Source organism: Sinocyclocheilus rhinocerous, unplaced genomic scaffold (genome assembly GCF_001515625.1).
Source record: "Sinocyclocheilus rhinocerous isolate Xijiao unplaced genomic scaffold, SAMN03320098_v1.1 scaffold1901, whole genome shotgun sequence".
Classification (NCBI taxonomy): domain Eukaryota; kingdom Metazoa; phylum Chordata; class Actinopteri; order Cypriniformes; family Cyprinidae; genus Sinocyclocheilus; species Sinocyclocheilus rhinocerous.
The window spans coordinates 64823-80623 of NW_015664755.1; the positions used below are offsets into that span (position 1 = coordinate 64823).

Consider the following 15801-nt stretch of genomic DNA (forward strand, 5'->3'; position numbering starts at 1 on the left):
GATCCGCAGGCGTTTGCTGTGAGCCGGCGCTCCGATAAAGCTTTCTATCAAGCCGTCAAATCTGCTTCAGACCTTCTGCCCTTGAGCCACTTTCAACAGGCGACTTCAAATATTGACAGTCAAATAAATTGAGTGTGTGTACACTGGGGGGGAAACACTATATACTGTATATACAGTGGGTACGGAAAGTATTCAGACCCCCTTAAATTTTTCACTCTTTGTTATATTGCAGCCATTTGCTAAAATCATTTAAGTAAATTTTTTTTCCTCATTAATGTACACACAGCACCCCATATTGACAGAAAAACTTTTTATTTTATTCTTAAAACACCCGTCCAGTAAATGTCATTGTGGCGTTTGGTCTGTTGTTGAGAGAATGGTGACAATTGCAGTGCTGACGGTGTTTTGTTCATTAACCGCACACACTGAACTATCAGTAACCAGGTTTGCAGAAGTGCCTCAGGCCAGCTGGCGGGGGAGGGGTGTGTCCAGCCATCGGCCAATCAGAACGCAGATCTCTGCGTGGTGCTGCCCCTTCCTGAGCAGCAGTCTGGCACAATTCAGAGGAATACACTCGCCGCAGAAAAGCCCTTTCAAACATTCACTCCGGCTAAAAATAATACCGAGCGTTCGTCTGCAGCGATAACGCAAACTTCCTCTATCTCTCGCCCTTTAGAGGGGAGAGGTTTTGGTCCCCGTTTCCATTAGCGTGCAGGAGCAGATGTGCATATGACTGGGACTCGCTGCTTTCTTCTCGAATAACTGCTCGTCGCTGCATTGGGAATCATGTCCTCACAGGGGCCGCTGCCTGATCAGTAAGGCCTAATATATGATGCAATGAGTCTAAACGGTGGATCGGGCGTCTCTTACCTCCTCCAGATTCATCTCATCCGGACTGTCCCATGGTTTGATGAACTTTCCGGGCCGCTGTTTCTTCAGCGGCACCACCACGATGTAGTAACCCCTACAGAGAGAGCCAGACAGAGTCTATAAGGTTGTGCTGACAGCGTCAGGACATCCATCAAGATTAGCTCCAATCAATCTGGACTTTCCAATCCACTCGGGATGACACTGGATTAACCACATGTTTGACGAAAGAGAGCGACCCTCGGTAAACACATCAATAACCTGCCAACCACACCGCGCTTTAGTCTGGTTTCACGCTGCTGGGTTCACACACACTAACGAGGGTCTCTGATAGACAGAACGGCCAAAAACAGCTCAGCATTCAGCTGTTACTCTCATCTCCTTCTAAACATGTATGACTTTCTTTCTCTCAAGAGACACAAAAGAGATATCTTGAAGAAAGCTAGTCGCTCTTTTTCATGTAATTAATACAAATGTGGTCTGAGAAACTCTTTCTCTGTGTAAGTATTCAGGTGAACTTTCCCTTTCATAATGACAGACAGCTCTTCTAGAATTCCCATAATCCAACACAGCTATAATATTCACAATCACAGCAATATTTCTCAACCAGCACGGTCTTTAATCTGGCAGAAATGTTTGCTAGTCACTAGTATTATTGACTCAATCCATTTTGATTGCTCAAAACAGAGGCTGATTGACCATTTTATTTTAGGTAACACTTTATTTCGATAGTCTACTTTAGACATTCTACTAACAGTAAGTAACTTTGCAACTACACGTCAACTAGCAGTCATTAGAGTATTAGTAGACTGTCTGCTTAATATCTTATAACACTTTATTTTGATGGGTCAACAACATACAACATACAAGAACATAAGAATCTTTGAAAGTATATGTCAACTTATTCTACTAACCCTAAACCTAACAGTCTACTCTGAGAGTTAGTAGACATGTAGTTACAAAGTTACTTATAGTTAGTAGAATGTCTAAAGTGGACAATCAAAATAAAGTGTAACCTTATTTTTATTTTTTTTATTTTTTTTAAGTAATTACCTTTATGCATTGGTATTTACAGAAACATCAGTATCGGAGGTCTCAGGATGCTCCACGAAAACAAAAACTGATATGTAGTGCTTCAGGGTTATTGTTGACTGAAACTAAAAGTCATTACTTGAAATAAAATAAACATTGACTGAAATAAGTAAATATAACAACAGCACAGATTTTACTTCAGGTAGCATTTCTCATTTTCTCTTATCAGAAAGTATAATTGTGTATCAGTGACACTAAAATAACCCTGCAATGCACATAACAAGGTTATATATATATATTTATATATAAATGTTTTGCATATTCTTGTTCCTTAGATTTGATTTTAAGATATTTTTGGTCTCTTGCAGAGGTTATTGTATGTCTCAGTAACAAACATGATGACTTAAAAATATTGTTCATTTTTATTATTTGTTATGTCCAAATAACATCTGTTAATTTCTCAAAGCACACGAGGACTATAGCTCTAGTTCTGTAACCAGCAGCATCTCTAACCCATTATTTCTACAGCAGAAAGTGCCATAGAGGACTGATATCTCTCAAAACTTCAGCTTCTTATCTGCTAGCAGAGATAACCAACCTGAAAGTGAGGGAAATTATTATTATTATTATTATATTTTTTATGAGGCAAAAATGTGCATGTTTTAAAATAAACATGCCTCATTAGAACAACCAACCAAACAAACAAACAATCAAACCTGAAATGCTCGAAAAAACTTGAATCCTGACCATTATAAAGTGACACTATATCCTGATCACATGGACTTAAATTCCAAGTCAAAATAACAAGAATGTGCAAAATATTAATATATGTACATGCAATGTGAACTAGACATCAGTTTTTGTTCATTGAGATTCACTGAACTGACACTGAGGTTTCTGTACCCAAAAATATATTGTGGACCATGACACTAAGACCTCCACTTTTGTTAGACTAAGTACAAAAAAAAAAGATGGTTGGAAATAAGGAAAATTAAAACTTAATTTTTTAACCACTTGAGATGGAAAGACTCAACCGAATAATTGGTAAATGCGGTCCAACAAATGGGAAAAGATTAACAGATGTAGTGTTGAGACAGATGTCAGATGGATGCAGGTGAATGATCTTCTCGGAAAGCCCATGGTGCTTCTCTCGTTAAACTCAAACACAAAGCAGAACTGGTACTCACTTCACTTTCTCAGCCGTCTGAACAGCCGGCAGCTCGACCGTGACCATGCCGTCTGAACTGGTCTTGCCGATCAGGTAGGGTTTGGTGCGCAGTATGTCAGGCGCTGTCATGGTGGAGACGCGGTGCTGCAGTCCTCCGGCGCTGTTCCCACGGTTGGTGAGCAGGAAGGAGTACTGCGTCTCCGGCTGAAGGTTGGTGATGAGCTTCTGCGTCAGCTTCCCATCCACCTCCACACTCTGGCCGTTATCATACAGGATCTACGAGGAACCACCGTCACGCCAGACTTTAACCAGTTTTAATGTGTTAGCTGGAGCTAGTGATCCAAAACCTAGTGTGCAGCCTGTGCAGGCAGCATTTTAAGGGATGCTTCAAAAGTTAGGCAGCATTAAGAAGATACCTTCTTTTTGCCAAATATTAAATCATAATTGCATCTATCCATCATGCTGTTGTTAGTGCTACTCTGCATTAGAAGGTCCATTGTGAAAAAGAAGTAGATACTTAAAAGTACATACTTACTGCATAATTAGCCTACTAAGAGTATTACAGAAAAAATATACTTTTATATAATATACTTAAGTGTGAACTGCATCTAATTTTTTCAGACACTTAACTGCATTTTACTTGCAATTAAATTAAAATGTATTATAGTTTAAATATATATTAAATACACAGCATAACTTTAGTGTTTTTGACCCCCTTAAGTAGGACTTAAGTACATTTTTTATATGCAATTTCATAATTACTTATGTTGTCTTTGAAATATCGATAAAGTACTGCTGAATGTACTGACAAAACCAAAATATACTTTATACAATTTTGCTTTAAAAAAAAAAAAAAAACTTTATTGACGTTTAGTGCAACTTCGTGTATTTAAATGCATTTGTATATTTAGTGCAATTTGAGGTAACACTTTATTTCGATAGTCCACTTTAGACATTCTATTAACAGTAAGTAACTTTGCAACTACATGTCAACTAGCAGTTAGTAGAGTATTAGTAGACTGTCTGCTTAATATCTTCTAACACTTTCTTTGTCAACATTCTACTAAACCTAAACCTACCCTAACAGTCTACTCTGAGGGTTAGTAGACATGTAGTTGCAAATTAATGAGAATTAGCTGACATGTAGTTGACATGTAGTTACAAAGTTACTTAGAGTTAGTAGAATGTCTAAAGTGGACTATCGAAATAAAGTGTAACCCAATTTGATGCATTTAAAATATATAAACTTGTCAAATGTAAAGTTGGAATAACACACTACAGTTAAAATGACAATCAAGTACTTTACATGTGCTTTAGTATGTTAGTCAACACATCAAAATAAGCGTACTTCTTTAATACACAACAAAATATTATTAAAACATAATGATTTAAAATTAACTTTAAAGTAGAAGTTTTAATTTGACATTATTACAAAGGTCACTTTTTTAAAAGAAACGGACATGAAAGTGTCTCTCTTTAAGTCACTTAAGTGGACTTTATTTTATTAATATTAGATGCAAGGTTTTTTTTAAAAGCTTTTAAGTACACTACAAGTGCACCTTCAATACAATTAAGCACACTTCTTTTTCACAAAGGGAAGCTGGCTATGTAGACGGTTTGTGGCTCACAGAACCTCACGCACGTCTCTCACCGTAAACGGCTGCGCGGGGTTGTAGTTCTCGGGAATCTCCCACGTCAGCAGCACCGAAGTCTTCATGGCAGCTCTCACGTGAAAATTTTTTGCAAACACTGCTAAAAGAAAGTTGGGGCAGATGAATTAGACAAATAGATCTGCAGCGCTTGGTTTCACCACCTTTTAGGAAGGCAGCTAGTCAACATCAGCCTTACCTGCCAAGCACTTCATCTGCTACCTCATGAGGACTAGCCCAGAGCTCCAACCTTACCTGCAGCTTACCATCGACTCTCCGCAGGACGCTAACTGATCTCAACTAGCTATGCTAGGGGCATTTTCAGATTCGATTTGCTTCTGAAAACCAAACTCTTTCTCACAGGTGACTTAAGGTTGTAGGGGAAGGCAAACGGGGCCGAGAGGGTGTTGCGAGCCTCCTACCTTGGTTGATGGGTTGCGTTCTGAACTGGACGCTAGGACTGTAAGGGCCGGGGCCCTTACTGGTGAAGGCACACATTTTAATATCGTACGTGGTGTCTGCTTTAAGGCCGTCCAGTGTGACGGTGGACTCAGGTGCTGTGATGAACAGTTCTGAGGGGCTGCGAGGGCTGTTGATGTCTTTGTACTGAAGGGCGTATTTGATGACGGCTCCGTTGCGCTCGGCTAACGCCACAGGCTGCCAGCTGACCTGAATGGTGGTGGTCGTGCTACTTTGGGCTACGATGCCTTGTGGGTAACCGGCAGGAGTGTCCTCGGGCGTGGTGATCTCCTTCACCGTCTCCTCTCCGAATCCCACCCGGTTGCGGGCCGAGAGGCGGAAGGTGTAGGATGCCCCCTTGTGGATCTCTTTGGTGGTGTAGTGGTTCTCGCGCTCGGAGAACTCGATCACGGTCAGGGGCTCCACGTCCTTACGGCCGAACCGCAGTCGGTAGCCTTGCAGCAGGCCGTAGGTGTTTGTCGGTGGGTGCCACTGCAGTAATGCCGTGCCCATGTTCGTCGGACTCACCATGAGACGAGGCTTTTCCGGAACTGAGAATGGACAGACAATACAGAGAAACGTACGGCAGTTTAGAGGTGGGCAACTGGACCTGAATCTAATATCACAATACATGTCAATATGTATCGATATAGAGCACAATATAGACATTTTTGCTGGAAATACAGTTCTCATGATATGGAAGCCAGTAAAATCTCGCAATTACGATATCACAGCAATAACTAATGCTAGATTAACTAATCCAAGAAATAGAAAAGTACAGCAGTTTAGAGGTCAATGATATGACCAAAATCTTATATCAGAATATGAGCAATTTCATAATAACAATACATACTATATAACAATATAGTTAGTTGGTTACATTACCCAAATAATTGGATACCCCTAATTTCGATATCAGCACAAAAAAACAAATGCTATCTTACATAGGGTAAATAAATGCAAGTCATGTCGTATTTATTTCTATAGTGTTTTATGTAAAACAGATTGTTTAAAAGCAGCTTCAGTGCAATAAAGAAGCAAATCAGTGTTAAATTATGAAATCGATTATGGAACAAATTTTGTTTCAGCTGTTAAGCAGCTCTACAGAAGACAGTAGTGTTATTATTCAGCTCAATTCAGATTCAGTGTTTCAGATTCACTTCAGTTCAATAACAATGAATGCAAAAGTGATTTAGTCAAGAGCAGCGAGTGATTTTCTCTTTTGTTGTTTGATTAGCATCAATGAGAGACAACAGCGGGCATGTAAGGCTGCTGTCACTTTAAGACCTAACGCATGGATCCAATATATTGATATACAGAGGATTTTCTCCCAACTGTTTGCATTCACTTAAGACATGGCTGACAATGCTTACATAAATACAGCATTTTTTGTGTGAATTTGACCATTTGTGTGCAATAAGCAGAAAAAAAGAACTCTATTCAGACAATGTGCGAGTACCAAAATGTGTTACCAAATTTTGCGTCTTGTTGCACTTTCTTAATGATGCAGTGCTACAATATCATCGTGCAGTGTAACCACAGACTGAAATCTCTACCGGTTGACAAATTTCTAATGTTTTATCACGTCCGGCTGTAAATCGCCCACTCCTACGACAATCAATGCTGTAGTGGTTTTCAATAGGACAGCAAAATAAATAAACTTTTTTTTTTTTTATGTGAAAGGTTCAATCTCTACAAATGTTTCTTTAAATTAAAACAAAACTATCCAAGGTAAAATAGAATATAATTAGGATGATGGTAAATATAAGTCAGTAATGCATCGGCCCTGAAGTTGAAAGCAAAACCAGTTTAGACTCAGATCTAACATACAGCCACCGATCCTCTTAATATTGCACTGCAGTATCTATCCCCCTAATTCTCCAGGCGAAAACTCTGCGAGTTTGACAATTTGTAATGATACAATATCAAATAGAAATCAACAGTGATACTGTGCACCTTTTCACAGTCATGTGCTCAAGGACAAAAGTGAAATAAAAGGCCTTTCAGGAGCTGAATAACAGCACAATTAGGGGTACAACAGAATAGCGCCTGCACTTATAAGCGATTGTGCGTTTCGAGCCTTTCAGTGATAATCGAGACGATAATTTTGAAAAAGTCTATTTTGCCATTTTCCTGACGGATTTTTCCATTATTTCCTTAACCCCTGCGAGCATTTCAAAGTCAGAGCCGTAGGTGAGTGGAATTACAATCGCCGTCATCACTGCGAGGGCAATTATAGGCATTCAGTCTTAATGGCTGCAGGGGAGAAGCCTGAGCCTCGGTGGCGCTCACAAAGTCCACAGCAACAGAGGCAGAAATTGCTCTGAAGCGGCGTGAACCTACCGGCTCCGGTGGTGGTGACCAGCTTGGGTTTGCTGCGCGCTCCGTCGCCTTTGGTCGTGTAAGCGGCGACCGTAACCGAGTACATGGTCTCAGCGTGCAGGTCAGTGAGGACTAATTCCTGGAGAAAAAAAAACAGCAGGACACGAGTCATTTTCAACAAAAAGCTTTTGAAATCATTTAACAAAAAGAACTCAAGAATGTGTTTGCTCACAAGTGTAAAACGGTAGTATGAAAGAATAAAGGAAAATGGGTCTGTACACATCAGGAATCATTCACTAATAGAATCAGTGTACTTTGCTTCTCATGGATAAAAGAATTTGCTAAATGTATAAATGTGTTGTTACAGGTGCAAACACACATACATTTGCTCTTACCCTTATTGTAATGTTCATGCATCTGGATTACTTTTTATAAACGTATGCATGTCTGTAGGTAGCATTTGGCATAATAAATGCCCATGTAAAGGCATCATCACTTATTCTGCAATTATTATATTTAAAACAATAAATTAGAAAGACTTACTGTTGGGCCACTGAGTAATTCAGTTTCTTATGATAACATTATGAATAAACATTTTCAGTTGACACACTGCATGTTTCTGTGAGCTTGCATGTGTTTGCTTGCAAATGCATTTTATCCTTTTATTTAACTGCAAATTTATTAATAAATCAGGATTTCTGCGTGACAACGTCCATATACACGTGTGTTTCACATGTATCGTTAATGAATGAGATCCAATGTCATCTTTAGATGGTTACACAAAATGACATCTACAGGCCAGCAAGCAATGCTCGTGTATGTTTGCAAATGATGCCGCATGGAATGAAATAAAGTGCAAAGCTGCATAATTCTGCGATGTACTCACATGTTCGGCTGAATCATCATACTCCCACTGAAGCCCAGACCAGAGAGCAGCAGGAGGAACAAACAGACAAACAAACAAACAAGAAAAGAAGTTCAATTAGACTTTGCTGGCGAAGACATGGGAGAGTGTCAGATTATGTGCGTCTCTTCTGTTTCGGTGAGCGAGCAGATGCTGGGATGATGAATGATTCATAATTCTGTAGGATTCAAACAGCGTGTCGGTGTCTCTGCGTTGCACGCTGAGGTCAGGATGTGATGTGTCGTGTGAAATCAGACGGGCCGATCTCATCACGCTGTCCATTGTCTAACATGAAGGCACGTATAATCAAGCAGATAACAGGTCTATGCGCTGTGTGTGATTCATGGCACTTCATCATTAACCTCACATGGGAACATTAATGTCTAGGGACAGCCTTCATGTCATATGGATATGAAATAAAAGTTTAAATGAACCCGTGCATATCATACACTTACTGCCTTCTTTCTTACAGTTATTAGTGAAAAATGACCCTTTGTGTCCCTCATTAACGTACAGTATGTGCAAATAAGAAATTTGAGTAGCTGTGCTATTTTAATACATTAGTAAAAATCCATCATTTTATTTTTAGCTGTCGTTTTCACTGTGAAACTTATGTTTCCTTGTTGTATTATCAAATATGCACAATTTAAATCAACTAATAACTAAAATGAAACACATATATGTATTCTCTGTCATGATGAATGTACTAATAATTGGCATCACTGCCATTAAATAAATAAAACAAGGTAACTTTTTGTAACCTGGTCCAAACTAGTAGACCATCTTAGACCAGCAATAAACAGGGACAATTTTTTTCTCCTCTCTAATCATGTTTTGAAATGGATTCTAGGATTGAAAAATGAAGCCACTTTCTGGTAACTAAGTAGGCAGCTCACTAGTTTGCGAAAGAGTCCAAAACTTCACATTTGTGTTCCTGCAGTCATGTTTTCTTGTGACACACACACACACACACACAATCAAAAGAGTTGGCAGCTGGCTGTATGAATTGTGTCATGACCACAGAACTCATCAAAGCCTGTAAAGATTGACTTGAGAAGCGGTGCAGCTATGCAGGTGGGTGCCTACCTGAGCGTCATCGATCAGAATGTCCTTGATGACAGGGTGACCACCGGGTTCCCCATTAACCATCCTGACATAGTGCACCTGGTACCCACGGATCTGGCCGTGCTGCCTGCTCGGCACCGGCGACCGCCACAGCACTTTAACAGACGTGGAGTTGACAGCCTCCACCTCGACTTTACGAGGAGGGCCACTGGGCACTGAGAGAATTATGGGATAGAAGACAGAAAGGTCAAGCTTAAAGATGACACCTCCCATCCGACTGGACGTCTCCCCTGAGAAAGCGGTGAAGCAGACAAAAATCTACAAAATGGGATTATATCATTAACAAGAACTGGATAACACTAATATCTCAACAATGGGAAGTCAAAAACAAAAAAAAGAGAGAGAGAGAAAAAAAAAAAACAATCCCCAAAAACAGGTCACACAGCTGACCTAATTTTTTCTGAAAAAAATGGGTTTAGTGGAGTCAAAATATGGAATAAAAACAAGCAAAAATAAGCCAAGAGGAGTGTTTCAGAGGTTTGAAGCACTCTAAAGGAGTTTGGCTATGATAGAGTGAATACAAAAAGAAAAACAAATGGAAAAATTTAAGAAAAATGTCATCAGTGTGGGACCTTTGAGAAAAAAAAAGCCCCATTTCTGAAGATTCACTGTCGATTTATTCATCTTTTTTTCATGTATGAAAATGAGTTTCACTCCATTAAAAAGCCATTTCATTTATCTTAATAAGAAAATGGGGAAAAAACAGCAAGACATTTGGGATTGTTGGAAGTTTAAGGTCGTCAGAAGCACATGCCATGAAATAAGTCTGGTCAAGTAAAAAGTCTGAAAAATTCTCTCGAAAATTCTCCCAAAAATTGTCAAAGAGGGGACAAATGTTGGTTCGGTAAAAGGTCACAAAAAATCCTGGTTAGTAGAGTTAGTGTAAATAGAGGGAGCGAGAGGGGCGAGGGGTGTTAGGGTGCTTTGTGCAGAAGTCTGGCAGAAGTGGGGCGTGTTTTAAGGGTAGACATTAGCATAGGGTCACAGTGGCGTGTGAGTAAGACATACCATCCTCCTCCGTACGGATTAGCTGAGGTAAACTCTCAGGGCCTTCTCCCGCTTCAGTGTGGGCGCTCACTGTCACACGGTATTCCGTCCATTTCTCCAAGTTTTCCAACAGATAATGGTACTTTTCTGGCGGTATGTCCGAGACTTGATGCAACGAGGTATCATCGCCTTCGGTCGCTGCGTACTGGACGGTGTATCTGGTCATTATTCCGTTTTGGAGCTCCACCGGCGGCGGTTTCCAACTTACCAGAATGCTGGTAGAACTGGGACTAGTACACTTGACTTCCTGGGGTGGAGCTGAGGGCTCTGATTGGAGGATCAGAGGATTGTGGGAGGAGCAGAATAGTCATTGAATTGGATTTGAGTGGTTTTGGAGTTTGGTTGGATCCAGGTGAGGTTCACAGGGGGTTGAGGTAAGAGGATTTTTTTTGTTTTTGTGGTGGAGGTGGAGATGATGTTGATGGACAAACAAAAGCAAAAAAACAAAGGGAACATAAAATGACATCAAATGAGGATGAATCACAGGGACTACATTTATTTAAAACAAAAATGATGACATGAACATAAATTTAATGAAGCTTAAAAAGAAGAACAAAACGGGCAGAGATGTCACAGACTTCTCATAAGGAGGTAGAAACGATAAAACAAATTCACAAATTGTGCAGGGTGGGACTGGTGCAGACCCTGAAGCTACAGAACTTACCTTCGTAACTCTACTTATGTCATTTTTCCCCCTAAATATCCTAAAATCAGGGCTCAAATTCCAACTGCTCTCATCATACGTCAACAGCATTGTGAAATATATAAATGAGCTGTGTTTAAATTGGGCCCTGTTTCCTCCAAGCAGTTACCATCAATCCAAAATTTCAAAGGTTGATGTGTCAGCTCTGTAAAAAACAGGAAATGCATTGCTCACCAACCTTTCCGAGGCCTGTTGGTTTGAGGTAAAAGCCTGGTTGGTCCAAGAGCTCATGACTGACGTTTCTAGACTTGGACATGCAAACACTCTACCGCAAAAACAGCCCTCCAAGATACTTACCTGGCATGTACTCAGAGGACCTCAGATTTATTCAGATTATCTCAAATTGCGAGTACGAAGTGAAGCACAGTCAAGCTTGTCAGCATTAATTATTCATCAAATTGGGCAAGATTAATGAAGGAGTTGATCTAAAGGTTTGGTTACAGTTCAACATGAACGAATGAAGAATAAATATGAGGTCTTTTGGGAATGCCATTCTCTTTTCTAGCTACGTATCACTGCATTTGAGCTTACAACAAGGCTCCAGAGGGAACCTCTACAAATTTGGTAAATCTTTCAAATGCAGTGTGGTATACAATAGCCAAAGTCAAAAAACAAGGCACCCAGAAGCTGAACGACTGCAGACAAACAGATGAATAATTCAGTCTCATCTCTTACTTGGCTAATATATGATGCCAAATTCAACAAAGTGACCTTGTCATTTGACTACATCTTCCACAAATTGACTTTCATTCAAACAAGATGTGCGCTAACAGCACCCTCAAGGCAGAAAACAGAAATGCCTCCATCTCTCAAAAATCTGAGTGTAAACCACTGCTCAAACAAATTCAGGATTACATTAGCAAATGCTGTTGAGAAATGGAGGATTTCTGCTTTGTTAAGTGCTGCGCCTGTTCTTGAACCGCTGTGTTTGGGAAAGACAGTAAAGACAGAAAGGGACCTACGTGTCTGAGGCGTTTCGGCTGAGATCTCGTTGGTGTATGCGCCGATGCCGTGTTTGCTGCGAGCGGCCAGCTGAAACGTGTAGGTAGTGAATGGCTTCAGATCTTTCAGTAAATAGGTTGTGGTGGGCTCAAAGCTTACTCGTTTCTGAGGAAGGGACAAGGAAAAAAAAACAAAGTTTAAAACCCCAGAAAATAGAGTTCATACAGTCAACCCAAGCAATGACAATGACATCAATTGTGGGAGGAGTGAAGGCGTTTGCCAACAACTGTTCATGTTCGGACCTCCTCTTTGTCATCTCCTTTCTTATAGAGCAGCTCGTATCCGACGATTTGATTGTCCTGGCCCGTCTGAGTCGGGGGGTTCCACGACAGCAAGATGCTCGTCTCAGATTTGGCTTCACCTTTGAAGTCCGTTGGTTGAGAGGGCACTATAAAAATGTTATAACAAATAACAGAAATTATACAAATGTAATTTCCATTGCAGTCATTTCCTTTCATGTTTGTATCGTGGGAATACATTAGTGGACAAGCTTAGTCCTCCTGGAGTAACCGGAGGTTCAATGTACAATAGTGGTAGTTCATGGACTGTCCCATAACTGATTCAATTGTGATTCAATTATTAATATTGGCTATGTGTATGAATAAAGCCCATCCAATCAGAGTTATGAGTCTTTAGTTTTAAACTCATAAATTGCTTTTACCATGAATCATCTGATCTTTTGCTTTGTGTCCACCAAGTTACAAATTAAAACAGAAAATATATCAAATGAAGTAATTCATTCAGGGGCTTAAACCAAAATACACATTACCACACAAAACATTTTTATGTTGAATATCCAGCAAAAAGAACCATAGTGTAAAAAAAGTGTATATATATACAAATTAACAAACCTTATGACAAGCTTTTGTCTCCACCAAGTATTATAATACTTAAAAAAAAAGATAACTGCAAAAAGGAAACAACAAGAGCTGTTATTCCTGTCATTCCCAACACCCACCTCCAGTTTTGGCTATGATCTGCAAATCAGATGAGAGTGGTCCATCTCCTACAGAGGTGAAGGCCAGGACCTTGATGTAGTAAGTCTTATTGGGCGTCAGGCCCGGAATGGTGAGGAAGTTGGAAGTCCTTACAATCTGTTTCTCCCATTGGTTGACATGCTGGCTGGGATCGGTGGTGTAGTAAACCCTGTAGCCTGTAATCTGCCCATTTGCCTCCTCAGGTTCATCCCAGTGGATGATGGCGGTCGTGGCACTTAGCATGCGCCCTCGGACTTGCCGCGGGGCGGTACTCGGTGCTTGCTCCGCTGTTTTGGACTCAATGACTTCGCTGGGAGGCCCGTGTCCAATGTTATTCACTGCGACTACTCTGAACTGGTAGTCGGAGTAAGGGCTTAGCCCACCCACGCTGTATCGAGTGGTGGCGACTCCATCGATCTCTTTAAAAGAGTCCTCAGAGTTTTTGGGCTTGTGCTGGATGATGTAATAAGAAACAGGTTCGGGATTCCCAGAATCCCATGTGAGCGTAATGCTTGTTGCTGTGCGTTCCGTTACCTGGGGAACACCTGGTGGCTTCGGTAAAGCTGGAGCAACAATAAAGAAGCTCATCAGTGAATTTCAATTATTTGGAAAATGGAAAATCCACTGTAATATAGTTACTTACGATTACTGGAGCAATATTAATGACTGTGGGGGGAAATCACTAAAATTGAATGGTGCCCGCTTTAGTGCTTGATTCGATAAAGGAAATATCCAAATCAGTTAAAGCCACAAACCCACCTACTTGTCCCAGACAAGCGTTAATGTCAATCCCTGAGGTGCATTCTATAATAAGCCTAATTTATTTGCAAAAAGTACCATTTCAGCACTTTTAGTGCCTGGATTTGCAAATGGTTAGTGAAGATGCGAGTTGTTGCTCTGAAAATGGCACCCATGCACGTATCAGTTTAGTGAATTCTCCCCTCACTCTCAAAGGACATAAACATTTTTAAATATTTGAAAACTAACAAACAGGTGTGAAATGGTTCTTCACCTGGTTTAGAGAAGAGCAGGCAAAAGCACGCACATCGATCTCAACTGGGTGCTCAACCAAAAAACAAGTAGACGCAATGTCGTATGGCTTTGTCATTAGCATTCACGAACCATGTGCTCTTCCCTTGGGATACTAGCCGAAGGTTAAAGTGTCAGCTTGCTCTGCCAACACAGGAACAGTAGATGTGGGTTATAGCACTGTTTGCCGCTAATGTAATACAGCAAAAGAACTCAGAGTCTTGACAGTACCTCCGCGATAAGGAGAAAACCAAGTTACCCCAGAGAAAAGAGAGGCTCTCCGGTTTGTTTAGAACATGTCTTAAATATTCCACGGGCTGTAATTTATTGCTTAAATTCAGAGCGCATTAGGTGAGGCTGGCGATAGGACAGATAATGTTTAGTCTTTGCGTGCTGTCCCTTGGGGCATATTATGACTAATGTGATTTTGTTATGTCTGCTGGAGACAAAGGCTTTGTGTGTGTGGATGTGAACAGCTGTAAGTGTGTCAGCCTGTTTGAGCGATCAAGTGTGCCAACAGTAGGAGCTTGTGAATTCATCTGCAGAATGTGATAAGACAGATCAAATAACAGGAGCTGGGTGCTGGTTGGAATGTTAAGTATCAAGTCGTCTCGTGGATTCTCACCTTTGACCGTAATCTGTGCGACCGCCTCTATAACGCCCAGCGTTGACATGGCGACGCATGTGTAGTTGGCCGACTGCCGGACGTCGGTGAGTTCCAGCACGTTTCGCCCAATGGGCATGTCATCTTCAGGGGTCAAATCCTCCGACCCCAACATCCATTTAACGTAGGGCATCGGTGACCCGACGGCCACACAGGTGATGTTAACGCTGCCACCGGGCATGATCTCATTGTCCGTCGGGGGAATGGAGAACCGGGGAGGAACCCGTCTCACTGCAAGAGAACACAAGTCCTGGTAACTTCCCGTCCAGACGTAGGCTTAAGGAACATTTGGGAACATTTAACAGGTGAGGACCTGACAAAGATCTGGTGGATTTCACCGCTACACTGTTTCAAATGATTGAGATATAGCAGGATCCAACAGGAAACTACTGCACATGTACTGCACACAAACATTGCGCTTCACTCCCGTTGGTCTGGGACACTGAAACAGACGCCATGCACAGGTGACCCACGCGTGACAGACGGCCAGCAGCACACGGGGGAACTGGAGGGCCACAGCATGCAGGAGTTGTGTGCGTTTGTACAACTTCGATGCTGCGTTCACTTCCAGTTGATGTGAAGGAATGTGCCCAATCACATTGCCACATCACACACACAACGAGGAGCCTCATGGCAGGGCCGCCGCTAACTAACAATGGGTAGAGACTAGCTGTGACTGTCTGCGGCTGCCATTCAAAAAGTGGACACACGTGTCAACGTAAACGGTCGTGAAACCGTGAATAAACAAGGGTGATGACAATGGAAGGCTGAATCTGAAACGGAATCCAAATGAAAATGAACAGATGCAACAAATTAATAGATTAATAAAAGATAAGCCCTTAATGTCAATGGG

The 15801-nt window shown here is 41.1% G+C and overlaps 1 protein-coding gene across 1 annotated transcript in view; it reads right to left on the reverse strand.

Moving 5' to 3' along the window:
* Positions 1–15801, reverse strand: part of LOC107730412 (protein tyrosine phosphatase receptor type D) — a 132448-nt gene that overhangs the window by 34168 nt on the left and 82479 nt on the right. Inside the window, 12 exon segments of the mRNA XM_016541257.1 lie at positions 871–964; positions 3087–3343; positions 4719–4816; positions 5139–5726; positions 7519–7636; positions 8384–8410; positions 9488–9681; positions 10535–10840; positions 12239–12383; positions 12521–12666; positions 13237–13818; positions 14910–15179. Of these exon segments, the coding sequence (XP_016396743.1) occupies positions 871–964; positions 3087–3343; positions 4719–4816; positions 5139–5726; positions 7519–7636; positions 8384–8410; positions 9488–9681; positions 10535–10840; positions 12239–12383; positions 12521–12666; positions 13237–13818; positions 14910–15179 (2825 nt within the window).